Source organism: Girardinichthys multiradiatus, chromosome 19, assembly GCF_021462225.1.
Source record: "Girardinichthys multiradiatus isolate DD_20200921_A chromosome 19, DD_fGirMul_XY1, whole genome shotgun sequence".
NCBI classification, from domain to species: domain Eukaryota; kingdom Metazoa; phylum Chordata; class Actinopteri; order Cyprinodontiformes; family Goodeidae; genus Girardinichthys; species Girardinichthys multiradiatus.
In genome coordinates this window covers 510,175-537,446 of record NC_061811.1, presented here as the reverse complement: position 1 = coordinate 537,446, position 27,272 = coordinate 510,175, and the positions used below count along the sequence as shown (strand labels likewise).

General features: G+C 43.3%; 1 protein-coding gene and 1 long non-coding RNA gene across 7 annotated transcripts; one reads left to right on the top strand and one right to left on the bottom strand.

Annotated features, from left to right (window-relative positions):
- Window positions 1–1,318: 1,318 nt before the first annotated feature.
- Window positions 1,319–25,921, bottom strand: dglucy (D-glutamate cyclase). Of its 5 annotated transcripts, none has more exons than XM_047345281.1 (14): window positions 25,838–25,921; window positions 22,939–23,015; window positions 19,286–19,439; window positions 18,306–18,609; window positions 17,147–17,297; window positions 16,945–17,067; window positions 16,656–16,865; window positions 15,814–15,931; window positions 14,290–14,432; window positions 14,113–14,212; window positions 11,717–11,865; window positions 11,179–11,298; window positions 2,063–2,223; window positions 1,319–1,854 (listed from the first exon to the last, which is right to left on the bottom strand). In XM_047345281.1, the coding sequence occupies exons 2-14, from the start codon at window positions 23,006–23,008 to the stop codon at window positions 1,684–1,686; spliced, it is 1,974 nt and encodes a 657-aa protein (XP_047201237.1). In that variant the 5' UTR covers window positions 23,009–23,015; window positions 25,838–25,921; the 3' UTR covers window positions 1,319–1,683. The 5 variants fall into 5 exon arrangements, with proteins under 5 accessions (XP_047201237.1, XP_047201238.1, XP_047201239.1 ...); XM_047345282.1 differs by lacking the exon at window positions 25,838–25,921 and adding an exon at window positions 25,755–25,794; XM_047345283.1 differs by lacking the exon at window positions 25,838–25,921 and having other exon boundaries at window positions 14,113–14,215; window positions 18,306–18,447; window positions 18,523–18,609; window positions 22,939–23,044.
- Window positions 21,972–24,621, top strand: LOC124855426. 2 transcript variants are annotated; one of them, XR_007035078.1, is made up of 3 exons: window positions 21,972–22,104; window positions 22,913–23,107; window positions 23,180–24,621. It is a non-coding gene; the product is annotated as an uncharacterized LOC124855426 (long non-coding RNA). The 2 variants fall into 2 exon arrangements; XR_007035077.1 differs by lacking the exon at window positions 21,972–22,104 and having other exon boundaries at window positions 22,966–23,107; window positions 23,180–24,357; window positions 24,445–24,621.
- Window positions 25,922–27,272: the final 1,351 nt, after the last annotated feature.

Here is a 27,272-nt window from a genome sequence, read left to right as displayed (position 1 = left end):
ATGCACTCAATACTTGGTCGGGAATCCTTTTGCAGAAATGACTGCTTCAATGCGGCGTGGCATGGAGGCAATCAGCCTGTGGCACTGCTGAGGTCTTATGGAGGTCCAGGATGCTTCGATAGCGGCCTTTAGCTCATCCAGAGTGTTGGGTCTTGAGTCTCTCAACGTTCTCTTCACAATATCCCACAGATTCTCTATGGGGTTCAGGTCAGGAGAGTTGGCAGGCCAATTGAGCACAGTGATACCATGGTCAGTAAACCATTTACCAGTGGTTTTGGCACTGTGAGCAGGTGCCAGGTCGTGCTGAAAAATGAAATCTTCATCTCCATAAAGCTTTTCAGCAGATGGAAGCATGAAGTGCTCCAAAATCTCCTGATAGCTAGCTGCATTGACCCTGCCCTTGATAAAACACAGTGGACCAACACCAGCAGCTGACACGGCACCCCAGACCATCACTGACTGTGGGTACTTGACACTGGACTTCTGGCATTTTGGCATTTCCTTCTCCCCAGTCTTCCTCCAGACTTTGGCACCTTGATTTCCGAATGACATGCAGAATTTGCTTTCATCCCAAAAAAGTACTTTGGACCACTGAGCAACAGTCCAGTGCTGCTTCTCTGTAGCCCAGGTCAGGCGCTTCTGCCGCTGTTTCTTGTTCAAAAGTGGCTTGACCTGGGGAATGCGGCACCTGTAGCCCATTTCCTGCACACGCCTGTGCACGGTGGCTCTGGATGTTTCTACTCCAGACTCAGTCCACTGCTTCCGCTGGTCCCCCAAGGTCTGGAATCGGCCCTTCTCCACAATCTTCCTCAGGGTCCGGTCACCTCTTCTCGTTGTGCAGCGTTTTCTGCCACACTTTTTCCTTCCCACAGACTTCCCACTGAGGTGCCTTGATACAGCACTCTGGGAACAGCCTATTCGTTCGGAAATTTCTTTCTGTGTCTTACCCTCTTGCTTGAGGGTGTCAATAGTGGCCTTCTGGACAGCAGTCAGGTCGGCAGTCTTACCCATGATTGGGGTTTTGAGTGATGAACCAGGCTGGGAGTTTTAAAGGCCTCAGGAATCTTTTGCAGGTGTTTAGAGTTAACTCGTTGATTCAGATGATTAGGTTCATAGCTCGTTTAGAGACCCTTTTAATGATATGCTAATTTTGTGAGATATGAATTTTGGGTTTTCATGAGCTGTATGCCAAAATCATCCGTATTAAGACAATAAAAGACCTGAAATATTTCAGTTAGTGTGCAATGAATCTAAAATATATGAATGTTAAATTTTCATCATGACATTATGGAAAATAATGAACTTTATCACAATATGCTAATATTTTGAGAAGGACCTGTATTTATTTTAAACATCTTTACAGAGGAGTAATTAGATTTTGCTGAACTGAGTCAAAGTTAGTTTATATACTGATAACAGAAAAAACATAAAGATTCACTTTTATTCTGTTTGCTCATAGCTAATAAACTCTGAATATTATACGTTTTCCACTTCCAGAGCCGTTCGCTACTCCTTCATCCTGCAGGCAATAGAAGCCAACAGGAAGGAAGTGAGAGCTGCAAGGTAGCCGAGGCAGCATCCCTAGCACCACTCTCCTTTCATCTTCTGCTGCTTTGACACTTTTCACCTAAAATCAGCTTTAACAGCCAGAAACAAGGTGGAGTGATTTCGATTTAAGGAATGCTAACAGTCAGGTGGGTTCTGTGTTGTGGAGCCCAGCGTCATCTCCAGGAGTCTGCTGATCATGTCAGAATGAGTCGGGTGAAAGGTCAAACCGTCCACCTCCATGGCAAGGTTCCCAGTTTTCCCACTTCGTATTCCAAAACGCACAAGTGTTTTCAGGAAGACCTCCTCCTGGAACACACAGAGCAATTATTTGCAGAAACTGTTACATGTTTTTGTTTCTCTGTCATCCTGGTGAATCGGAGGTTTGCAGAAACAGACTCAGTCAGTTTATGTGGGGATATTTTGCTTTTTGAGTAGTGTATGAGTAGAGTTTATGAATCTGGAATCATAAAAATCCAATTTCCAGCCAGATTATTCTGAGAAGTGTTTGTTCTACCTTCTGGACAGATGGCAGGTTGCTCCTCCAGTCCTGCAGCTGCTGGTTGGAGGCCAGAGGCTCCAGTCCCAGTCCTTTCCTCAGGTAGCGCTGGTGAGAGGGGCAGGTGTGGAGCAGGTAGAGCCCACAGGCCACAGCATATCCTCCCCAGTTAGAAACCCCTGCAGTGGGTTGGACACGTGATCGACCCATTAATGCATTAAAAATAAAGAAAATATGTTTGTTTGGTCCAGAACAGCTGAGGTTTCCTTTAATTTTGAAAAGACCTAGAAAGTTATCCTGAGAAAATGACTAAAAGCAGTTAAAGACTGATCCATCCCATGCATCCATCCATCCATGATGGATGAAATTCCAATCCTTTAGTGATAATGGTACATGCAATAAATGTAGCATTTTTGTTGCTTTGGAGGCAGGGGTCTGAATTGGAGCCCCAGCTCCACGCTGTTGAAAAACCAGCAGATAGCCGAGGCCCCTTAGCCAGCGCGGAGCCACCGAGGGCAACTCCACATCCCACTTTGGATGGAGCAGCTCTTCTTTCTAGGAATCTGGCCAAATTTATTAGTTCTCCAAAACTCTGACAACCCAGGGTTCAGACCAGGAAGCAGGGTCATAGTTTAACACTCCTCTCTGCAGCTTCTGTACTGCTACCCACCCATTACCTTATTAAGACAGTGTCTCGCCCACGGCCAAAATTGAATAGATTAAAAAATAATAAAAGGAGGAAATCATGAAAATCTCATAGAAATTAACAACTTCGACTGAACAGAAAAATAAAACAATTAAATGTGGCTTACTGAACATAAGATCTCTCTCTTCAAAGACTTTGCTAGTTAGTGACCTGATTTGTGACAATCAGATTGATTTATTTAGCCTCACAGAAACCTGGCTGCAGCAAGAGGATTATGTTACTATAAATGAGTCAACTCCTACTAATTATTTAAATTTTCACATTCCTCGATATACTGGACGAGGAGGAGAAGTAGCAACCATCTTTCAGTCGGATTTATTGATTAGTCCCAGACCAATCAATAGCTACAACTCTTTTGAATATTTAATCCTTAGTGTAAGAGCCATATGATTGAAATAAGTAATTATTGATGTGGCAGGAGCACATGGCTTTGACACTGGGGTGGTGGGTATGTCGAGGTGGGCGTGACTGTCACTAAGGTATGAATGGGAGCCATACTGGCGCGCTGGTTTTCGTATGTATGAGTAAGTGGGTGCGCCGGTGGTGGTCGTAATTTCTGTTGACCGTGACATGACCTCGTTGTATTGTTGGCACCGTTGTATGGTTTAGACTGGTCAGTATGTGTCAGTCCTGTAAAGAGAAGTATGGCAGTTAAAGTGGAATAAATTGATGGTTGCAACATACAAGAAGCAGCCTGGAGAGTATTTGAAGCACGCGTCTGACCGTCGAAATTCACCGAGTTAACCCAGTGCGGTCCTCTACAATATCGTTAGTTTGCTGCACAATTACTTAGTTTTCCTCATCCAAATTGCAAAGCACTAAAACCACTTCTGTTTGTAGTTTTGTACTGTCCACCAGGCCCTGACCTTTTATCTGATTTAGTGTTAAATACAGATAAAGTTATTATAGTGGGGGATTTTAACATTCATGTAGACGCTGAAAGTGATAGCCTAAATATAGCGTTTAATGCTATCTTAGACTCAATTGGCTTTGATTAAAACATTAACAAACCTACCCACTTAATTGAGACTTCAAAAGGAGGAAATGTTGGAAAATATTTAAAATACTTAATAGGGTCTGCATTGCTAAGCTCAAGTTAGGTTTAATAATGTGTGAAATGAAATATACTGTGTAACTTAGTGGATTGCTCAAAGCAGGTGTGTGTGTGTGTGTGTGTGTCTGACATGGCTGTGGTCAGCCGGCACCAGTGAAGATATTTCTGTACATGTCTGAAAATAACAGCCAAAAGTAGAATAACAGGAATGTTGTGAGGGTCGAACAGACAGCTGAATGCCAGGTGTAAGAGTTCAACTGACACTCAGCTAAAAATGTGTTTTTTCTTTGTAATTGTACACGCCTTGCTTTTGAATAAAAACCCTGTTGTGGGGAGGAAAAGTCAGTAGTGTTCTGGTGACTCAACTGGAACATCTCTCCTCTGGTCGGGGTAAAAGAAACTGTGCAGACTCTGTGTTATTTAGCTTTACCAAAACAAACGAGCACGCAGGAGTTTCTGGGGAACAACTCCAACACCACCTTTGTCTTCATTCTCTGGACCTTGTGCTGACATATGGCATTGAGTGTAAAGACATAACAATATTTCCATTCTCCTCTGACCTCTGCCATCAACAAGGCATTAGGCCCACAGAACTGCCACTCACTGGATATTTTCTCTTTTTCGGACCATTCTCTGTAAACCCTAGAGATGGAAAATCCCAGTAGATCAACAGTTTCTGAAATACTCAGACCAGCCCGTCTGGCACCAACAACCATGCTACGTTCAAAGTCACTTAAATCACCTTTCTTCCCCGTTCTGATGCTCGGTTTGAACTGCAGCAAATCTTGACCATGTCTACATGCCTAAATGCATTGAGTTTCTGGCATGTGATTGGCTGATTAGAAATTTGCGTTAACAGTTGGACAGGTGTACCTAATAAAGTGGGCAGTGAGTGTATGCTCAAAATAGGTAAAATTATCAGGCAGTATAGGATACATTTTCACTGTTATACGTACTTGTCGTCTTCCGCTTCATCCGGGACCGGGTCGCAGGGACAGTGAATACCCAGACGTCCCTCTCTCCAGACACCTCCTCCAGCTCCTCCAGGGGAAGCCCAAGGCGTTCCCAGGCCAGCCGAGAGACATAGTCCCACCAGCGTGTCCTGGCCGTCCCCTGGGCCTCCTCCCGGTGGGACGTGCCTGGAACACCTCCCGAGGAAGGCGTCCAGGAGGCATCATACACAGATGTCCAAGCCACCTCAACTGGCTCCTCTTGATGTGGAGGAGCAGTGGCTCTACTCCGAGCTCCTCCCAGAACACAGTCAATACAGTTTCAATTAAACTTTAATTGAAAATGAATCCCAACATGTTCCATTAAGATCGAAACAGAACACACTTTAATTATTAAAGTGTGTTTATTTACCTTAATACAGGGAAGAGCGGAAGCTGGCATGCATGTCTTTACCTTCTTAACGTTGTATTTGTAGCTTGTTGTTGCGATTATAGTGAGGCATTCAAGGTGAGCATTGGTCAGTCTGTTTCTTCTTGATAATGTTCATGGTTGAAAATGTTGACTCATGTGTATGTGCTCACAAAGAAGGACATCGCCTTCTGTGCAAGTGGTTTTAAGGTGGGAAAGTCTTCTTCAGAAACCAAGCTCCAGAAGTGGCCAACACCTGCTCTGAGTTCAGCTTGGAGAATGTCATTTGTTTGCAGGTCAATTATTTCACTTTCAAGAGAAGCTGTGTGATGGTTGGAGCAAGAGAAGATACATCCACATGAAAGGGATTTTCAATTAAATAAAAAAGTCCCTTATGTTGATTCACATCACTGAATCTAGATTCAAACTCCCCACTTAACTCCTTCAAAACTTCAACAAAGCCACTGTAGCTGAAGTGCTGCTGCAGAGTAGGATCAGTTGTGTTTTTTTCTTTCAGTCTTGGCAAGTGGGTGAGGTCTTTGTCAGGTATCCACAAAGCAGTTATTTTGTTCTGGAATGCCCCGATTGCTCTCATCATGTCACTTGGCAGCTTGTCTCTTCCTTGGAGCTGCAGGTTGAGAGAGTTCAGGTGACTGGTAATATCTGTTAGAAAGGCCAGCTGTATGATCCAATGTGGGTCTTTTAACTCAGGCTGGTGTTTCCCTTTACTGTCCAAGAAGGTGGAAATTTCAGGAAGGAGGCTGAGAAACCGCTGAAGCACCTTTCCACAGACAGCCACCGTACTTCTCTGTGCATCACTAAATCGCTGTACTCTGTGTTATAGTCTTCTATTAACTGTCTGAACTGCCTGTGGTTTCGTGCTCTTGAAACAACATAGTTTACCACAGGCACAACAGTTTGCATTACATTTTCAAAGTCATTATTTCGGAGCTTTGATACAAGGGCCTGTTGATGGATAATACAATGAAGACTGAGGAATTTAGGCATGTCATCTCTTTTATTCATGAGGCCAACAAGATCCTTTTCTTTGCCTCGCATGCTTGGGGCACCATCAGTACAAACACTTGAAAGTTTGGACCAGCTGAGATGATTTTGTTGAAAAAAAATCAAGAGTGCATTCAGAACATCTTCACCTCTGGTTTGGCCAAGAAGGAGAAGCAAGCCCAACATTTCCTCCTTAAAGGTGTTTTCTTTGGGGAACCTGACCCAAACACACAGCAGCGCATCATCGGTGATATCCCTGCTTTCATCCAGCGCTGCACGCAGGTCAGTCAGCAGCTGGTCACGGTTGTCTCGTCCAATATCCTCCATCCGTCTCATTATTGTTGAATCAGACAGTTGTAATGCTTTTATTTGTTTCAGAATTGCATCCTTGTTGTCAAAGTCTGCAAACATTATTTCTGCTAAGGCTAATAAGCAGTCTTTCGCTATCTCAGAGTCCGAGAATGGCTTTTTAGCTCTTGCCAAAATCCATGCAATCTCAAAAGAGGCCTCTGTTAAACGTTCTGCTGTAGAAGTTGTCCTGTGGAGGTTTTGTTGTTCCTGAAGCGATTCGGTAAGCTGTTATTTTTCTCTTTTTGAGTTTGCTGCCAGGTGGATAACTTTCATTCAATTTTTGATGCGTGGTATTGAAATGCGGCTCTAAGTTACTTCGTTTGAAACCAGAACGGGTTAGTTTGCATATTAAACATAGTGGATTCTTGCCGTGAAGAACAAATAAAAATTTGTCTGTCCATTTGTCCTGAAATGTTCTGTGCTCGTCTTGTATTCTACGTACTTTTCGCTTTTTATTGTGGATGTGCACCTGGCTGCTCGTCCCCTCTCCTGCGTCATCTTCGTGTTGAATTTCATGTTCTTCATGTTCTTCATCCTCTGAATCGTTATCGTCTGTGTTCTTTACAACACTGTGGCTCTGTCCATCTGTTTTGTGTCCCTTTTTTATTAGAAATCGATCCATTCCTCCTTGTTGATTCAGTCGACTAAACGTTTCTTCATATTTTCCCCTCCTGGACGGATGAGAAGTTTACCGTTTTTCTTCAAACCTGACCCAACCGGTGGAGAGAAGAAATCAACATCAGCGTAATTTCGTTCTTTTTATATTAAATTGGAAAGGTACATTTAGGGGTGTATTCACACTTGCCACTTTTGATCTGCTTTAAATGGACCAGAGTTCAATTCCCTCCGGACCAAACAACCGGACCGAGACCGACTTTTTCAGGTGGTCTCGGTCCACTTCCAAACGGACTCTGGTGCGGTTCGCTTATGGTCTGAATACAAACCGGCCCCGATCCGAACCAACTAGAAAAAGCGTACGTCTCTTTGGACCTAAAAAGCCACCGTAGCCGGTAGCAAAGGTGTGTGTTGTAAGGTAATCCTACTTGATAGCTGTGTGTTGCTTAGCAACGCTACCAGCTTGTTGCACGTAGAGAACGTCGGCGTTCATCACGTAGAGAACGTCGGCGTTCAGCATGTAGAGAACGTCGGCGTTCATCACGTAGAGAACGTCTGCGTTCAGCACGTAGAGAACGTCTGCGTTCAGCACGTAGAGAACGTCGGCGTTCAGCACGTAGAGAACGTCGGCGTTCAGCACGTAGAGAACGTCGGCGTTCATCACGTAGAGAACGTCTGCGTTCAGCACGTAGAGAACGTCAGCGTTCAGCACGTAGAGAACGTCTGCGTTCAGCACGTAGAGAACGTCTGCGTTCAGCACGTAGAGAACGTCGGCGTTCAGCACGTAGAGAACGTCTGCGTTCAGCACGTAGAGAACGTCTGCGTTCATCACGTAGAGAACGTCTGCGTTCAGCACGTAGAGAACGTCTGCGTTCATCACGTAGAGAACGTCGGCGTTCATCACGTAGAGAACGTCGGCGTTCATCACGTAGAGAACGTCGGCGTTCAGCACGTAGAGAACGTCGGCGTTCAGCACGTAGAGAACGTCTGCGTTCAGCACGTAGAGAACGTCGGCGTTCAGCACGTAGAGAACGTCTGCGTTCAGCACGTAGAGAACGTCTGCGTTCATCACGTAGAGAACGTCAGCGTTCAGCACGTAGAGAACGTCTGCGTTCATCACGTAGAGAACGTCTGCGTTCATCACGTAGAGAACGTCTGCGTTCATCACGTAGAGAACGTCTGCGTTCAGCACGTAGAGAACGTCTGCGTTCATCACGTAGAGAACGTCAGCGTTCAGCACGTAGACAACGCCTGCGTTCATCACGTAGAGAACGTCTGCGTTCATCACGTAGAGAACGTCTGCGTTCATCACGTAGAGAACGTCTGCGTTCATCACGTAGAGAACGTCTGCGTTCATCACGTAGAGAACGTCAGCGTTCAGCACGTAGAGAACGTCTGCGTTCATCACGTAGAGAACGTCTGCGTTCAGCACGTAGAGAACGTCTGAGTTCATCACGTAGAGAACGTCTGCGTTCATCACGTAGAGAACGTCTGCGTTCATCACGTAGAGAACGTCAGCGTTCAGCACGTAGAGAACGTCAGCGTTCAGCACGTAGAGAACGTCTGCGTGCATCACGTAGAGAACGTCTGCGTTCATCACGTAGAGAACGTCTGCGTTCAGCACGTAGAGAACGTCTGCGTTCATCACGTAGAGAACGTCTGCGTTCATCACGTAGAGAACGTCTGCGTTCAGCACGTAGAGAACGTCTGCCTTCATCACGTAGAGAACGTCAGCGTTCAGCACGTAGAGAACGTCTGCGTTCATCACGTAGAGAACGTCTGCGTTCAGCACGTAGAGAACGTCAGCGTTCAGCACGTAGAGAACGTCAGCGTTCAGCACGTAGAGAACGTCAGCGTTCAGCACGCGTTCTCCAACGCTGTTCCAACATTATAAATGAAACGTCTCAAAGTCTGTGTTTAATGAGCTGCTCTTCAGCCTCACAATAATATTGCAGCTGTAATAACGGCATAAATATGCAGAACAGAGGAGCTGAACGTCTACAGATGTTTTCCTCCATTTCCGGGTCTGTGCTCTGTCCCGCCCCCATCATTTCTGTCCAATGGGAGCCATGATCGTCACCCACGTGGCTTTGTTTACCAGTAATAGTTCACTTGCAAAAAGTACAATGTGAAAACAAACCGCACCAAATGAAAAAAATAAAGTTCGTTTTTGGTCCGGTCCAAACAAGCGGACCAAAGGACTTTCCTGGTGTGAATACACTCTAGAAGTCTGGTCAGGATGAGGCAGTTAAGGTGATGTAGGATCACCTGTAGTTCATCTCAGGTATTAACTTGTTGCAATACTGATGGAAGTATTTTATGCTGAGCTGTGTTTTGATTTGCTGCTGCGTGGTTCATGTTTGTCCCGCTGATCTCGAATCAGCCAGAAGTTAGAAGTTGGACTTTAAAAAGTTTTTCATTCCCAGCAACTGCGGTCTGGGCCTCGTCCGACCTCTCTTTGTTCCAGTTTTATTACTGGAGATTTTCCACTGGGTTCCCGCCTCAGAGTTTATGACCCTTTATCAAGATTTGGGGCGATCAACTGGTTGTGGCTAAAGGGGCGTGGCCTAATAGTTTATCAGCTGATCGCTGCGATCGAGACATCAACACGACAGGAGGATTTCTTTCCATTTAACCCAAATTACACATTTTGTCCATAAAACTACTGGTTTGATCTTCATAGACATCTTCCTGAATTATGATCTTTAATTATGATTTTTTATAAATATTAATTAATCAATAATCATAATCCCTACACTACCTTTAAGGCTAGGCTTAAAACTTTCTTTTTTGATAAAGCTTATAGTTAGAGTGGCTTAGTTTATCCTGAGTTATCTCTGTAGTTATGCTGCTATAGGCTTAGGCTGCTGGAGGACATAATGACCACTTTCACTCTCTTCGCTACATTCTCATACTACTCTCCAATTTTGCATTATTTGCTGTTATTTCAGCTTTTAACTTTGTTCTCTCTTTTCTCTTCCTAGAAGCTACACCTGGTCTGACTCTGTGTCTACCTGTGACACCTTTCTGGAGAGGGGAATCATCCAAGCTTCTGCTGGTAACAACTTAATGCTCACCTTCTACAGATGATCCACATGGTCCTGTCTTTTAGTGTTTAACCCTTTCTCTCTCCTAGACATGGCTACTGACTGAGCTTCTACTGTAACTAACTCTATGTGCTCTCTTTCAGACTCTAACCTTGAAAACTGGCTCAGAGTTTATCTGTTCTTTCTTTCTAGATGAAACGACTAAAGGAGCTACATCCATTAACATTTACCTTTCCTTCCCATAGAAAGTACTCCTGGATCAGTGCTTCTTTGTTCTCTTTGTGTCTCTGCTCTGTTCTCTCAAACCTCCAGTCGGTCGTGGCAGATGGCCGCTCACACTGAGCCTGGTTCTGGTTCTGCTGGAGGTTTCTTCCTGTTAAAAGGGAGTTTTTCCTCTCCACTGTCGCTACATGCATGCTCAGTATGAGGGATTGCTGCAAAGTCAACACCAGTGACTGTCCACTGTCTCTACATGCTCATCCAGGAGGAGTGAATGCTGCAAGTCACTGACTGGATGCAATCTGCTGGGTTTCCTTAGATAGAAAAACATTTTATCCAATTTGAATAAATAACTGAATCTGACTGAACTGTTTAATGGTTAGGATTAACTGGAATGTCTGACTTGAAATCTGTATGATTCGATTGAATTGACTTTGTGAAGTAACCTGAGACGATATGTTGTGAATTGGCGCTGTATAAATAAACTGAATTGAATGGAAATGAAGGATGGATGGACAGGGCAGGATATAATGGAATTAGAAAGCTGTCTCTGGTATTAGAAAGATGAATGTTAGTTCAACTGAATCTTTCCTTCAGTAAAGTTTTGCATCACTGAGACACAACAGACTGAATCATTCCCTCCTCCTAAAGGTTCCTCTTTCTGACACACTTTCACTTCAGGACTCCATATCTTCACCCAGAATACATGAAGGTGAATGTTCCTGCTGTCCTTCAGCCATGTTCAAAGGATCTCTGCTCCTTCTCAGAGCATCCTTACCTGCAGTAACCGCAGAGTCAGCAGCAACATCACAGGCTATCAGATCTCCTTTAGGCATCAGGCTCTTCACCTTCTCCTTCACTTTACCCATTCCCAACTCGTTCCCACCATCCCCGATTCCTGCAGGGACACACAGATCACATCCAGAGAACGTTACTTACAACTTTCCGCACCACTCCGTGCTCATGTTCTAATAGTTCAACCAAAGCACCTCCTGATACATGAAACGTTTCCTGAGCTCTTGATTCAACTATCCAATCAGCACTCCAGCCATGTTTATCATATTCAACTGAGACAGTGCATCATCATATTATCAGTAAATCTTACTGAGCAGCTTGAGTTCAGCAGCAGAAACAAACACCTGCAGTAATACCAGTTTCCAGCTGGACTACAGGTTCACAGCTCCCTCTGCTGTCACAGCAATCATCCTGCAGCGTCTTCACTGCTGCAGCAGTTACAGCTCTGCTCACTGTAGTGGGAACCAGCTGAGAACCAACTGGGAACAGTACTTCTGTCAGAGTTACACATCCTTATTCACCTGTGGTTGTAACTCCAGGAATAGACTGAGCAGCAATGAAGAGGTCATCTATTGGATCCACCAAATGTTTGATGTTCACTCCTCTCATGTTGTAATAGTTTCCATCCTGAGCCCGACCGCTACGTTCTATTGCCACCAGGTGGTCAAATCTGGTAAGAAGCAACAGAACAAGGTGTCAAAATAAGGTGAGATCTTTCCATGTAATCCATGCAACATTTAGTAACTGCTCACAGTTAACTTCATAAAAGTTACAATAAATATCCTTATATCCTTATGTGTAATCCATGCAATAATGATTAAAACACACAGTTGAAGCAGTGAGGAGTGAAACAAACATGTTCTTATATTCTGGAGCTGAGAGACTGGAGAGGCCTGTGTGGAGCCACATATTATCTGTCTTATCTGTTGCAAAAATATTAACAAGTATATCCAAAGAAATGATGTATGATGATTTTATATTCTTTCACATGTATTGAATAAAATTAGTAATCTTTGATTAACAAGTGAAAAGATGTATGATTGAAATGTGGTTAAGAACTGAGAATTAGAGGAAAAAACATTAAGGTTTGACATTTTCAATCAGCTATATATGAAAGAAATATAACATTAATCATTTGTAAAGCTTGAATAAAAAGAATGAAGTGATGGTTTTGTAATTGTGTTTTAAAGTGAATGCTGAAAGCTGAAGAATGAAACATGTAATACTGTGTAAAGTTTAAAACTGAGCAGATTAGGGAGAGAACTGGAGGATGACAAGGAGTGACGAGAGCCAGCTGCATGCTGACAGCGACGGGAGGATGCGACTACAGACCAGCGTGGCTATTTTTGGCATCTCCAAGGCTAAGAAGCAGAATCAGTAGGTCACAATGACCATGACTAAAGTATTGAGCAATAATCAAGAAGCTGAGCTGAATAGGTTGCGCAATAACTAAGAAACCTAATAAGGGCCTGACCGGTGAAAGCATCAAGCGCTATAAAATCAATGCTGAGAGCAGAAACGGGGTTGTTTCCTCGCAGAAGACCAGCGAACAAGTTCTGACGGAGAAAATAAGCTTAGATGGGAAAGGAACAGAGACACAGCCCAACTGATCAACTGCATTAAAAAAGAGGATCAACCCGTTTGCCTTAGAAGGACTGTACCTCAAAATTAAGAATCTGATTTCATCTAAAGCCTTTTTATCCAGACAACAGAAGTGAACTTGATCAGTGAACAGCTGATTGCTCTAAGTTTCAGGCTTCTGGAAGTCCTGATTCAACCTCATTTATGTCTCCGGGTTTCCTTCAACTCTTCAGCCTCTAGAAACTACTGTCTTCTGAGACATATAACAACAAAGATCCTGTTTAACCATCGAAGCCTGGAGCATCAGTTCCTGCCACTTAAAGGAAGAAAACTGAAGATTAAGTCGTATTCCCTTCAAGAAACCACTCGTTGTTACCAGAAGAAACATCTCCATCAGGTGCATGGATGAGCCTCCATCTTCAAAGACAGGTTGAGTTGATTGATTCATTTCTATTATTGAAATTATTTTGTGTTGCTGAATTTAAGCTGTTACTGACCCCTGCAAAAGTGTTACTAATTAAAGAAAGCAGATAAAATTCTAGTTAATTCGTGGACATTCAATTATTTGAGTCACCGTATTTGTTTGGTTTTTCATTGGTGGTAAAAAGTCTTGTTGCCTGGTTCTAAGATATTTTAGGAGGTTTTTATAGGTTGCCTTGGCCAAGTTTGTTAAAACAGCACCCTTGGGGCTCATGCTGAGCTACTAAAATTAACCTAACCCATATACCAAGAGCCAGTTGTAAAATTAGGGAATGAGCAGCTGTGAACAAAAGTGACTGTTGAAGGTGTGGATGACTGTGAGAGGCTACTTGGTCGCCCGGACCTCCAGTTGAAGAAGGGTGAGACTTTTGGATGAAGGCTGTCAGAGGCTAGGTGAGTCATTTCCCGACACCAGCTTAAACAAAACTTTCAGTTAACCTGCTTAGTAAGATCTTTCAGGTTTAGGGAAGTCCGGACCTGTTGGATTGAGAGCTGGATTGAGCAATCCCTTTAGACATGGGGAAGTAGGAGGGAGGGGTTAGCTCATCAGACAATGAAAAAGGAGAACATTTAATTTTCACCCTTTAAATCATCTTCGTCATCAAGTTATTGATTCAAATAAGGAATTTTGGGATTAGCGAGAAACTCAATAAAAACAGGCCTGGAGACCAAACACCTCATACTAACTGTCAGCACGGAGGTGGAGGGACGATGGTTTGGGCCATGAACTTCTCTACATACCAAAGTACTCTAGAGTCAACTGAGTTTAATTCTGCGTCAGCATGGCAGAGATGTGAGGACTGACAGTGTTGAGGTGTTTGATGTCTGCACAGGGTCGGCACATTTATCATCTGACCTGGGCTTGCTGGGGTCTCCATGAGCACAAAGGAAGTGCAGTGCAGAGTCAGCGCCTCGGTCTTCAAAGGTGACCAATGGGATGGCAGCTTTGAGGACTCCTGCTGGACAGTCACAGAGTAAATGTCACATTCAGCCTCTGTGGGATAGATGATCAGTCAAGGAAACAAAACTTCACCTGTCCTCACTGCTTCTTCCACCAGAGCTCGATTCATCTCCACCGCTCTGCTGTCCGTCAACAAAGTCACCTGTTTCCCTAGAGACAGCAACATGGTTGCTATGGCGATGGCTCCAGGTGGACCATCAGTCTCATCGGGAGGACTAAACAGAAAACAGAGATGACACCTGAGGCCACACCCCTACCGAGGTGATCCTAGTTGTTGGATAGTAAGTGAATACAGCCATTTGAAGAAGTCAGTTTGTGTTTTCTGTCATATTTAAATACTTGGATACTTAATACTGAAACATTCAGGTAATATAAATAAGCTTTAAAGCTAACGAGAAGACCTTTAAAATAATCATAAAATAAGAAGATTGGAACAGCTCATGGCTCTGGTCAGGGAGTTAAAGAGGTCTCTAAAGAGTCTGAACCTTTGCTCTCCAAGAACAAAAATGAAGGACAGACTGAAGTTGGCCAGAAAGAATGGGGACAAAGACCAGAACATCTGGAATAAAGTTCTTTGGACAGATGAGATGAATTACTTGGCAAACAGAAGAGTTAACATATTTAGACCAACCAAACAGCTTCCAGCTGTGAAGCATAGAGGTGGAAGTGTCATGATTTGGAGATGTTCTGCTGCAACAGGACCTGGTCAGCTCACCATCACAAAATCCACCGTTATCTCTCTTGCCCATCAGAGGGTGTTTGAGGGAAATATGAGACCACCTCTAAAAAAACAAGCATGAAATAGAACTGGACCCTGCAACATGATGACCCAAAACAGACCAGGGAGTCCACCAAGTACTGGCTGGGAATTAAAAAATGGAAAGTCCTGGAATGGCGTAGTCAAAGGCCAGATCTTAATCTCATTGAGGTTCTGTGGGGTAACCTGAAATGGGCTAACCGTGAAAGAAACCCTTCAAATGTCTCACAGCTGACAGTGAGGAGCAAGACACACCTTCTTCAGACTGATGTTGGAGATGGAAGATGGAGACAAGAAGCTTCTCTCTCTGAAGGTTTTTCAGGTGTTTAAATCTCAAACTAAAAACAAGTTGTTGACATCCTGCAACGATCAAGAGCTGATATTTATTACTATAATTAAAATGAGTATAACTGTTAGAAGGAACCTGCTACTGGGTTTATTCTGGATCCAAACCCTGTTAAGGTTTCCATGGCTTCCCATGCAGACATTAATAATCAGAACTTTGACTAGCTGTAAACGGGTCCTCTATGGACCTCTACCAGAATGCACAGAGGACTTCTCTTGAGGACAAATGCAAGCTTAAACAGAAAGAGGTGCCAGCTGGCATGGAATCAGTCTGCAGAGCAGGAGCAGACAGCAGCACCAAAAGCAGCTTAATGTTCATTATCCCTATAAATGTGCAGCAACTGAAGATCTTATCCTGTCAGGGTTTCTGTGTGGACCACACTGCTGCAGCTCCTCCTGCTTCTGCTCATGCAGTCTGCACCGGCTGTGTGACATCCTCTCACTGTGGGCTCAGTACGTCGTGACACGTACAGCGTGACAGGTGTGCAGCATACCTGTGCATGTAGTGTGTGGGGAATCCGGTTGTTATGGCAACGGAGGAGGCGTGGGAGAGCGCCAGGCAGGAGCGCAGGAGTTCATCCTGAGCAAACAAATTTCTGATGCCTCTCTGACCTGCAGACACAGACGGAGAACCTATCACTGATGCTGCTGTAGGAAGAACATTCATCACAGCTAACCACCAACGTCACTTTACTTTGGTACCGCTGGGTCAATTTCTCCACACGCATCTGCTGTTTAGGAACATCTATCAGAAGATCAGTAATAAAAAGCTGCAGCAAGGTGGTCACCTACCTTTAAACTGATGTTAAAAGAGCACCTGCCTTCAGCTACAGAGAACCCAGTTAGTCTGACATAAAATTCAGCTGCTCTACTGAGATGTTCTTGATGCTCCAAAGGATCAGAATAATCTCACTGGACAAAGGTGTCTATCAAAAGGAAAGGCCCAGAAGAAAATCCACAGTGTTACACAGATCATGATACAACGAAGACTTTAGAGACACTGGACGTTTGTCCTGGAAAAAACGAGACAGAAACCAGTCAGGGAGACTGAAGGAAGGGCAGGAATCTCCAACCAGTTCTGGTTATGTTCTACATGTGACATCGATCTGATGTATGCTCCATGTGTCTGGACTACGGAGAAGGGTTATAACGCAGCTGTTCCTCTAAAGAAAACATCCAGAATCTGATGGGAGGATGTGTTCTGGACTGAAAGAACCAAACTGTTTAACAAGTTTGGCATAACGTCACATTTAAGGTGGGAAATGTTGAGATGTTTTATGAGGGTTCCAGCAATCTGCCATTTCATCAGGAGTGCAGATTTCCACTGAGTGTTTACCTGGGTCGTCTCCGATGATCTGCTCCAGCTGTCGGATCTTTCCCGCCGCTGCCTTGGACACCAGGCTGTACAGTAATGGATTCTGGGTCACCTGGAAGCAGAGTGGGGTCAGCTTGAGATCTGGGTTCATGTTGTTGGACGGAGAAGGAGAGTCTGGGATGTCGGTCAGGAACATGCAGCCAGGCGAGTGACTGAATGCCAGGGCCGGTTCTGAAACATCCATAACAAACATCAGTCATGATTATGTGATGGCTCCCCACATATGTAGCTTGTCAGTCACATCACTCACTGCTGCTGAGAATTGCCTCTACAGAAGTCACTCCACAGGCCCAGAAGACAGGAACATCACCAGGCTGAAACTCCACTGGGTCCCCATAGTCCGGCTTGGACAGTTCCTTTATCCCCAGGAGAGCTGCACACAAATCAACATTAATAAGCTGCAGCCAGATGTTTTCAGGTCCCAGTGAGTCCAGCTTGTTGTGTTTGGGTACCTGGGTCTCCTACATGAACAGGAGCTCCATGTGCAAGTGGGTTCTGATGAGTAACCTCCACCACTGCATCCAGGAACCCAGCTGGGACTGGGCGCATGGTGACCACCAGGGGGCAACTGAACACTCCTCTGGGAACACATCCAACTGCAGTCTGTGAAACACACACCACCTGAATAGCATCATGCATTAAGGAAGAAAATCTAAGTACACCCTATGATCCAACACCTGCAGCAGCAGGAACTCTCAGCAGTGGGTCTGTCTCTCACAACATTCTGGAGGAACTTGCTTTAGTTCAGTGAGGTAACTTCAGCTCTTTGAAGGTCCCACCACAGCATATCAATCAAGTTGAGGTCTGGACTTTGAGTAGGCCATCTGCTGCTGTGTTTGGATCACTGTTCTGCTGATGACTCAATTTGGAACAAGCTTCAGCTGTTGAACAGATGGACTCACATTCGGAGGAGATCATGGTCCATTCAATGACAGCAAGGTGTCCATGTTATGAGGCTGCAGAACAAGCCCACATCACCATCTCTCCACCTTCATGCTTGACAGATGGTAGGTGTTTGTACTGATCTGCTGTGTTTGGTTTCCTGCATCATGGTTCTGTCCATCAGCACCAAACATCTCCAATTTGGTCTCATCTGTCCAGAGGACATTGTCCTAGAAGTCTTGTCTTTCATCCAGATGCAGCTTTGCTAACCTATGTCCTGCTGCCATCTTGTTTTTTAGAGCTTTCTCCTTCAACTCTTCCAAACAGCCGTACTGGTTCCGTGTCATGACCTTTAACCTTTAATCTGCTAACTGAGGACATTAGAGTCTGTCATGGGCTTTGGCTTTTTGGTCATTTCTATGAGCTTCATGTTCTGACCTTGGGCTGAATTTGCTGGACGTCCACTTCTGGGAAGACTGGCAGCTGTCTGAGATGTTTTCCTCCTGGAAATAACCTTCTCTGTAGGAAGATGGACTTCAGATAGTTTGGAGATGACCTTCTAACCCTTCCCAGGTTGATGGGCAGCAACAGCTGCTGCTCGAAGGTCATTGCTGATGTCTTTCCATCTTGTCATAGTGTTAACACACACCCGGATGCTGCAGGGCAGCAATCTGATGGATCTGCTGTCATGGACTACTTGTACAAGATAAGAAATAATCTGTGTCATACCCTGTACATGCTGATGTTCTTGCCTTGCTCCACGTTCCTGACAGGGATTCCAGCTTCCTTCAGTTTGCCCTCGAAGCCGAAGCTGCAGCCGAGATAGAAAGTGACCATGTCTGCCAGCGGGCTGTGCTGCTCTGATCCCGTCCTGCAGAAACAAACCATCTGTTCACAGGAAACAGCAGTAAACAGCAGATGTGTCGGCCTGCTTCTGATTACCAACCTAGACTGGCTGCTGAAGCTCTGCAGACTGGAGATGGTCTTCACCAGACGACCCTCCTCATAGACACAATACTGAGCGATATCAGTCCTGTAGACACAGGAGAGTTCACGGGAGTCTTAAAAGGGATTTAAGATAAATCAAGCTGTTATGGGGGCTGCATGGTGAGCAGCACGGTGGAGCTGCATCTAACCGTGCATCTGTAGGTTCTGTCTGGGTTCTCTCTGTGAAGGACAGGAGACGTGTCCAGGATGGACCCTGACTGCTGGAGATAAGCACCAGCCCCCACCCCACCCCTCTGCATGGATTAGTGGGTACAGAGAATGGATAGATGTTTTCAGATTCCCAGGAGGTAGACTGGATCAGAGGGTAGACTAGTTGTCTATTCCAGCCTCCTTCCGCACGTCAATGTGCCCCTGAGCAAGGCACTTCATCCCAAGCTATCTATTGATCTGCATATCGGTGTATGAATATGTACGCGTTGCACCTGGGTGAATGTGTGTCTAGTGTAAAGAGCTTTGACTGGAAGAGCGGTAACAAAATTCAGTCCATTCGTCCTTCCGGTCGTCGCCTATCCCCACTAATCCTTGCAGGTTACTGTGTCTGTGTGTGGGGGGGTCATGAAGACGGGTCTATCTTCAGCAGTTGTTGGGCAAGAAGCAGGGAACGCCCTGGATGTCTTTTGCTCTGTGTTTGACATATTGACGGGAAAAGACGCATTAGAAGAAATAAAGCCTAATTTTGTTTTTCATGGTTTGTATGATACCTGATGTCAGCATTTTTAGCCACAGGAACACAGGAAGTCTCTCCTGATTGGCTGCGGTACAGGAGAGGCAGGGGGGCCGGGTTATTGTAACAGAAGCTCTCAAAGTCATCAGCCAGGCTGGTCGGCAGGACCACGACGTTAGCCTGCTGGTATCCTGACAAAAACACACATTTCAGTCATAATGCAGCAAAAAGTGAACAGATGCAAAGGGACTCTAATAAATGTTGTTTATAACGGGATTCACTGTTATGCTGATCACTAGAGGCATTCATTTTTTCAATTTTTCCAACAATAGGCAGACAGGAAATAGGGAGAGAAAGGGGAAGACATTCAACAAAGGTCTCCAGGTCAGGGACTCGGACCTGGGGCGGCCACTTCAAGGACTGTAGCCTCTATATATGGGTCGTGTGCTCAACCCCTACACCACCAGCACCACACCCAATACTCAGCTTTACTTATCCATAAATCCTGATGAGCCCAACCAGTTAGATAGACTACAAGCATGTCTTGAAGATATAAAAACTTGGATGACTTTAAATTTTCTGCTTCTAAATTCAGACAAGACAGAAGTTGTCGTCTTTGGACCGGAGTCTTTAAAAAAGAAACTGCTTAGTTAATCACTTAACCTGGATGGTATTAAATTGACCTCCGATAATAAAGTTATTTTTGACCAGGACATGTCATTTAAATCCCATATTAAACAGGTTTCTAGGATTTCCTTCTTTCATCTCCAGAACATTGCCAATATTAGAAATATCCTGTCTAGGAGTGACGCTGAAAAACTAGTCCATGCATTTGTTACTTCAAGGCTGGACTATTGTAATTCTTTACTATCAGGATGTCCACAAAATGCAGTTAAAAGCCTTCAGCTGATTCAAAATGCTGCAGCAAGAGTTCTGATGAAAATTAAAAAGAGAGATCATATTTCTCCTATTTTAGCTTCCCTTCATTGGCTCCCTGTTAAATCCAGAATAGAATTTAAAATTCTCCTCCTCACATATAAAGCCCTTAATGATCTAGCTCCATCATACATCAGAGATCTGATTGGTCCATATGTTCCTAACAGAGCACTTTGTTCTCAGACTGCAGGTTTACTGGTGGTTCCTAGAGTCTCTAGAAGTAGAATGGGAGGCAGATCCTTTAGTTATCAGGCTCCTCTCCTGTGGAACCAGCTCCCAGTTTTAGTCCGTGAGGCAGACACCCTGTCTACTTTTAAGGCTAGGCTTAAAACTTTCCTTTTTGATAAAGCTTATAGTTAGAGTGGCTTAGTTTATCCTGAGCTATCTCTGTAGTTATGCTGCTATAGGCTTAGGCTGCTGGAGGACATAATGACCACTTTCACCCTCTTCGCTACATTCTCATACTACTCTCCAATTTTGCATTATTTGATGTTATTTCAGCTTTTAACTTTATATTCTCTCTCTTTTCTCTTCCTAGAAGCTACACCTGGTCTGACTCTGTGTCTACCTGTGACACCTTTCTGGAGAGGGGAATCATCCAAGCTTCTGCTGGTAACAACTTAATGCTCACCTTCTACAGATGATCCACATGGTCCTGTCTTTTAGTGTTTAACCCTTTCTCTCTCCTAGACATGGCTACTGACTGAGCTTCTACTGTAACTAACTCTATGTTCTCTCTTTCAGACTCTAACCTTGAAAACTGGATCAGAGTTTATCTGTTCTTTCTTTCTAGATGAAACGACTAAAGGAGCTACATCCATTAACATTTACTTTTCCTTCCCATAGAAAGTACTCCTGGATCAGTGCTTCTTTGTTCTCTTTGTGTCCCTGCTCTGTTCTCTCAAACCCCCGGTCGGTCGTGGCAGATGGCCGCTCACACTGAGCCTGGTTCTGGTTCTGCTGGAGGTTTCTTCCTGTTAAAAGGGAGTTTTTCCTCTCCACTGTCGCTACATGCATGCTCAGTATGAGGGATTGCTGCAAAGTCAACACCAGTGACTGTCCACTGTCTCTACATGCTCATCCAGGAGGAGTGAATGCTGCAAGTCACTGACTGGATGCAATCTGCTGGGTTTCCTTAGATAGAAAAACTTTTTATCCAATTTGAATAATAAACTCAATCTATTTGATAGTTAGGACCAATTTTAATGTGTGTACCTGACTTGGAATCTGTCAGTATAAAAACTTGAATATTTTTATACAGACAGTCATCACTGGGATCATTCCTGAGGAGAATGATCCCAGTGATTGCAGGACTAACGTTCAACAGTCACAGTCAAGTAAAGGTGATAAAAAGGATCCTACCGTGTGCTAATCCAGTCGTGGTTCTTATTCTGGGATGGTTCTCTCTGATTAACAGCCTCAGTTCTGCTGGACTGAGACAATTTAAATTATGGACCTGATCCATATCTGAATATAGATTATAAAATGCTGAAATGTCTGCACTACTTCCTGTAATCAGAGGGAGCTAAAGAACCAGAGAGATCTGCAAGAAGATCTGCGGGCTTCTGTTAATGTTTGCTGAAGGTGGTTAACCTTTAAAACCCTGCAGAGCGACAGGGAACTGAGAGCAGATACACATTACCCGACAGGAGGCTCTGTCCTGACATGAACCTTGGATCCAGGATCTGGTTCTTTTAATCCTGAGTTAAATCTCAGAAACATGAGGGTTGGACATGGAGCAGGAAATCCAGAGCCTCCCCTTTCAGGTCAGCTTGTTTTTCACCACATGGAGATGTGGCCCAACCAGTTCATGTTTGTTTGGGCTGGGCCAGGATGCGCCCCAAGAACCAAGGCTGGACCACCAAATATTCACTGGGATTTCTCTTTTCTCAGGTGTTTGGAGCTGCTCTAATAATGAAGGTACTAACATCCCTCCACCATTGACACGTGGAGGATCTAAAGGTTGGTCGCCACTGACAGATTAATGTAAAAAAGATCAGAAATGCAAAATGAAACAATTTTCTATTTACTTCAATTCAATTCAGTTTATTTCTATAGCACCAATTCAACACATGTTGTCTCAAGGTTCTTCACAACAGTCAGGTTCATACATTCTAATTAATCGTAACCATTGAACAGTTCAGTCAGATTCAGTTATTTATTCAAATTGGATAAAAAGTTTTTCTATCTAAGGAAACCCAGCAGATTGCATCCAGTCAGTGACTTGCAGCATTCACTCCTCCTGGATGAGCAGGTAGAGACAGTGGACAGTCACTGGTGTTGACTTTGCAGCAATCCCTCATACTGAGCATGCATGTAGCGACAGTGGAGAGGAAAAACTCCCTTTTAACAGGATGAAACCTCCAGCAGAACCAGAACCAGGCTCAGTGTGAGCGGCCATCTGCCACGACCGACTGGGGGTTTGAGAGAACAGAGCAGAGACACAAAGAGAACAAAGAAGCACTGATCCAGGAGTACTTTCTATGGGAAGGAAAAGTAAATGTTAATGGATGTAGCTCCTTTAGTCGTTTCATCTAAAAAGAAAGAACAGATAAACTCTGATCCAGTTTAAATGTAATCATCTTTATGCAGAAAGGATTAAAGGGCAGAAGGATGGTGAACAGACAAAGTAAAGATGAAAGTATGATTTAGACAAAGGTTCTGCAGATGAGATCTTCCTAAAAACACATTGTATCTATTGTCCTTCTAAAACCACCATGTTCCTCAGAAACAAAGCAAAACCACAAAAATCACCTCTGAATAAGGACGAGCTTTTCATGAAATATTCCAAGGGACGTCTGGAGCTTCTCACTGGTGAGAACATGACTCTCCTGAAGGAAACAAAGAAACCAGAGATCATCTCCACTCGCAGTCAGGTTTTATGGAGATGCAACATGAATTTTGGTCACTTAATGTCCCTCAGGTGTGTGTTTGGGGGGTGGTCAGAACTTTCTTTTCTTATTATTGTAAACCTGACTTCTCCAACCTTCTCCAGCCTCTAACAGGTTTTCTTCATGGATTTAGCTCCATCCGTCTTCCCATGAACTGTGACCCGGATCCCACAGCATGATGCTGCTCCCACCATGTTTGACTGTGGGGGTGGTGTGTTCAGGGTATGTGCTTTGTTAGTCTTCTGTTTAGCTCTGCTCTGATAAGCTCACCTTCTTCCACACGTTTGCTGTGTCTCCTACATGGCTCGTGATGAATTGCTAACATGACGTCTTCTGACTTTCTTCCATAAATAACTTTCTTCTTGTGACTATCAGATAATGGATTGAACAGAGTTCAGTGAGATGTTCAAAGCTTAAGATATTGTCTTTGAGCCTAACTCTGCTTTCAACTTCTCCACTTTCTCCCTGACCTTTCTGCTGTCTTCCCTGGTCTCCATGATGCTGGCTGTTTTCTGATGTTCTCTAGCAAACATCTGAGGCCAGAAACAGAACATCTGGACTGTGGTTAGGTGACTAATGGGAGACTCAGACTCAACTTTGACTTGGACTCGTGGTCTGAGACTCGAGGCTTATTACCAGGATTAATCTCATGGTTCTCCTGAAATAATGTGTCCCCCTGGTTACACGCCACCGTGCTCCACCATGGCGTTCCATTAGGTGTAGGTATGAGTCCTGGAGGGTGGGGTCAGTGGACAGCAGACTGGTGAGGAGGATCTCCTTGTGTGACAACCACACGATGGTCACAGAAGAAGAACTGACACAAGACCCGGTCTGTGAGCTCCAGGCTGCAGCTGCTGCATGTTTTACTGTGACAGGATGAGCTTGATCATTATGGGATGTTAATGGTTCATAATAACCTGCTCATGTTAGCTGCAGCTTCATAATGATAACCACATGAACGTCTCTCCAACTGACCGCTGAATTAAGTCATTAGATCATTTAGGAACCAAATAAATGTTACTGAGGTTTTAATGTGGATTTAGAAAATAATTTCCTGATATTATTAAAACCTGTTCAGCTCAGAGTGAGGAGAAGAAAACCCTCCAAACCAGATTTAGAACAACATCTCATGAAGGAGAGGACAATATGAAGAGAGAGAGAAACGGCTGTTAACTTAGTTTTTACTTTACAAGATAATTATTAAACGTTTATGTAATAATTACAGCCTGAGGACAAACAGTCCAGCTCTGGACGCCTGACCTGCTGCGATGCAGAGTTACAGGTGACCTGGATGACAATTATTATTTCAGTTGTTGAGCTTAGACTTGAAACTTGACTTGGAAAAATTGTCAACATCTCTATTTTACAGGTATGCACCAAGTCTCTGGTTGGAACGGGGCAAAAGGTGGAAAAGTTCAAGGGTTTGAATACTTTTACAAGGCTCTGGAGTTCATCGTCTACGCAGATCTTCATGTTTTCACACTGATGATCAGTTTACTTTATTCAAACAATAATAGATCATAAAATAAAATGATTTTTTAAAAGATGGATGTAGTTAAACTCTGGAATTTTTACATTTTCACACATTTTTGACTCACTGAGCATCTTTACAGCATGGAGTGCTTTGATTCTGTTAAATGTCTAAAACTGACTCATTTACATATTCATTACAGTTTAAAATGAAAACCTGAATCCAAATACTAGGTGCATTTCCAGATTTTTATTTGTAGAAATGATGAAAATCATGAATCCTTTCTATTTATAATCAGAACTAATGTCCAAACGTCTGATCTCTTTATAAGCACTTTGCTAATAATTCACCACAGCAACTATATGAAGCTAAACTTAAAACTAAATCAGATTTCTTTATAGAAAGGAGGAAAACATCAAGCTAATGGGCCCAGAAGCCATATTTAATGTTAACATTTCAGATCTGTTAATAAGCTGTTTGTTTTCTGCCTTGAAAGTCACATGAGTAAAATTAAAGCAGAATATAGTACAATAAAAACCAAAAATCAGCTGTGGCCACATTAAAATAAAATGTCTCGAAGACTTTGTGGTTTCAGTGGGTTGCATAGTTTCAAAGACTCAACAAAGCCAGATCATTAAGAAATGCACTAAACTTTGGTTTAGTTTTGGCAAATTTAATCTTCTGAACAAAGAAACTGGACCAAAATAAACACAGGCATCCATTATAAAACCAAATTTAACCTCATCATCTAAAATGGAAACATCTAATTCTTCCCCAATCAGAAAATCTATATCTTTATTGCAAAAAGTACACTCATTCTCCCCAATATTAAAGTTGGAATTCAGAAAATCACCACAAGGATAAATAGTTATTTTGAAATGAACCTCTTTCGGCTTGGGTGGAATAGGAAATTTAAGGTAATTAAATCTAATCTGAGTTATGTTTTTAGAAGTACATTTTTCCATTAAATTTAGTCATTTTACGGGTGATGGAAACCATTCTTTGGACCATTCTGAATAACTTGTTGTTACATTTCTGGTCCATAAAGAGTCAGTTTTGAATAAACAAGGAGAACTGTCGAGGTATTGTCTCAGAATATAATAATGACCCGTCAGTAGAGCAGATAAACGCCCCTAGGATTAAATCGCATCATTGCTGCCAAATTAAATGATCTTTACAACTAAAATCTGCTAAATCCAGTGAGTTACCTCTGCTTCCCATTAAATGTAGTACAGACCAGTCTTCATTAAAGGGCTTTTCTTTAATCACTATATAGCTGTTGTTATTGTACCTTTACAGCAGTTATTTCTTCGTCCTTCACGGTCGTTGACGCCATCAATCTGCGACGTCTATTTCAGATACGTTCATTAAAGCTTAAACACTTCCGGTCTAACCTCCACAATAAAATGTTTTTAAAGGCCATACCTTAAAACGCTGGTTAGACTTAACAACAAACGTATTTACGGAACGCCAAAGTGTTCAAAATGAAATAAATAAATGAAACATTATGAAATAAGTCTCTACATCACTAAATAATAGATACTGATTTAATGTGACAATGAAATTGTGAAATGATTCAATGCATATTAAATTCTCAGCTCATTATTATGAAATATATTTCATTTTCCATTATAAAATAAAACAATTTTCAAATAACATTTTTACCTAATAATTGAAATTATTGTTGAGGCTATTTCTATGTAATTCCAGCATTTTTTTTATTTATTTCGCAATGTCATTTTTTAAAAGCCAGCTTTTAGTTTATAACGGTGATTTTTCCTCATGGCCATTTATTTCATAATGCCAGTTTACAACTGAATGACTGTGGGCCAATCAGCATCAACGGGCTGGAGCTGCATCCTCATTGGCTGAGCCGTACATAGAGATTAGCTTCCTGGGTACCTCCTCCCTGAGCAGCTACAGCGCCACCTCAAGGTGTAGGAAGGATGGTGGAGTTTCTTTAACTTCAGGAGGAGCCTGCAGCATGTGTGCAACAGTCAGATGCAGCTGGTGATGCAGGACCTGGCTGGTTGCCGAGTGAGATGAGGAAGACCATTCCTGTACAGGACCAGAGATGGATGGGAAATACCCTCTTTCATGCCAGCAAAGTGCGCCCAGATTTCAAGTTGTGGTATGAGCCTCCTGTACCACCAGGTTCCAACACCCGATCGTTTTTTTACCCACCGGCTTCTGGTGTGGATGCCCTATCATCAGTGGAAAGTTAGGGTGTTCTGCCAAGCTTGTGGGAAGCATCTTACGGGGGTTGGTGTTCCACCACATGCTCCTGCTCTGGCTCCCACTAAAGCACCCCGAAAACTGACCCGCAAGGTTTTGCACAATACATGCAAAAAATGTGGGCAGTTTAGAATTGCTGAGACAGGACACAGCCAGTATAGAGGACATATTTACTGTCCCTCCAATGAAAGCATGACAAAGGAGCTTTGGCTATAACACATTAAAAAGCAAAAATAAATGTGAATCTGTTTCCTCTTTGTCTTGTTTTAAATATGAAAGCTTTTACAAACAGTTTTATTGTGTGAAGTTACTCCTGTTTCCTGGTTCTCACTGTTTTAATTGTTGAATAATAAACATTTGATTCTATAAAAAATATTCAGTTTCTTGTCTTTAACACAGAAAGTACTTTAGGAAAGACATCTTTCCAGAAAATACTATACTTTAAACTGCTAATTTGCAGCAAATAATGAATATAAAAGCTAGATATGATT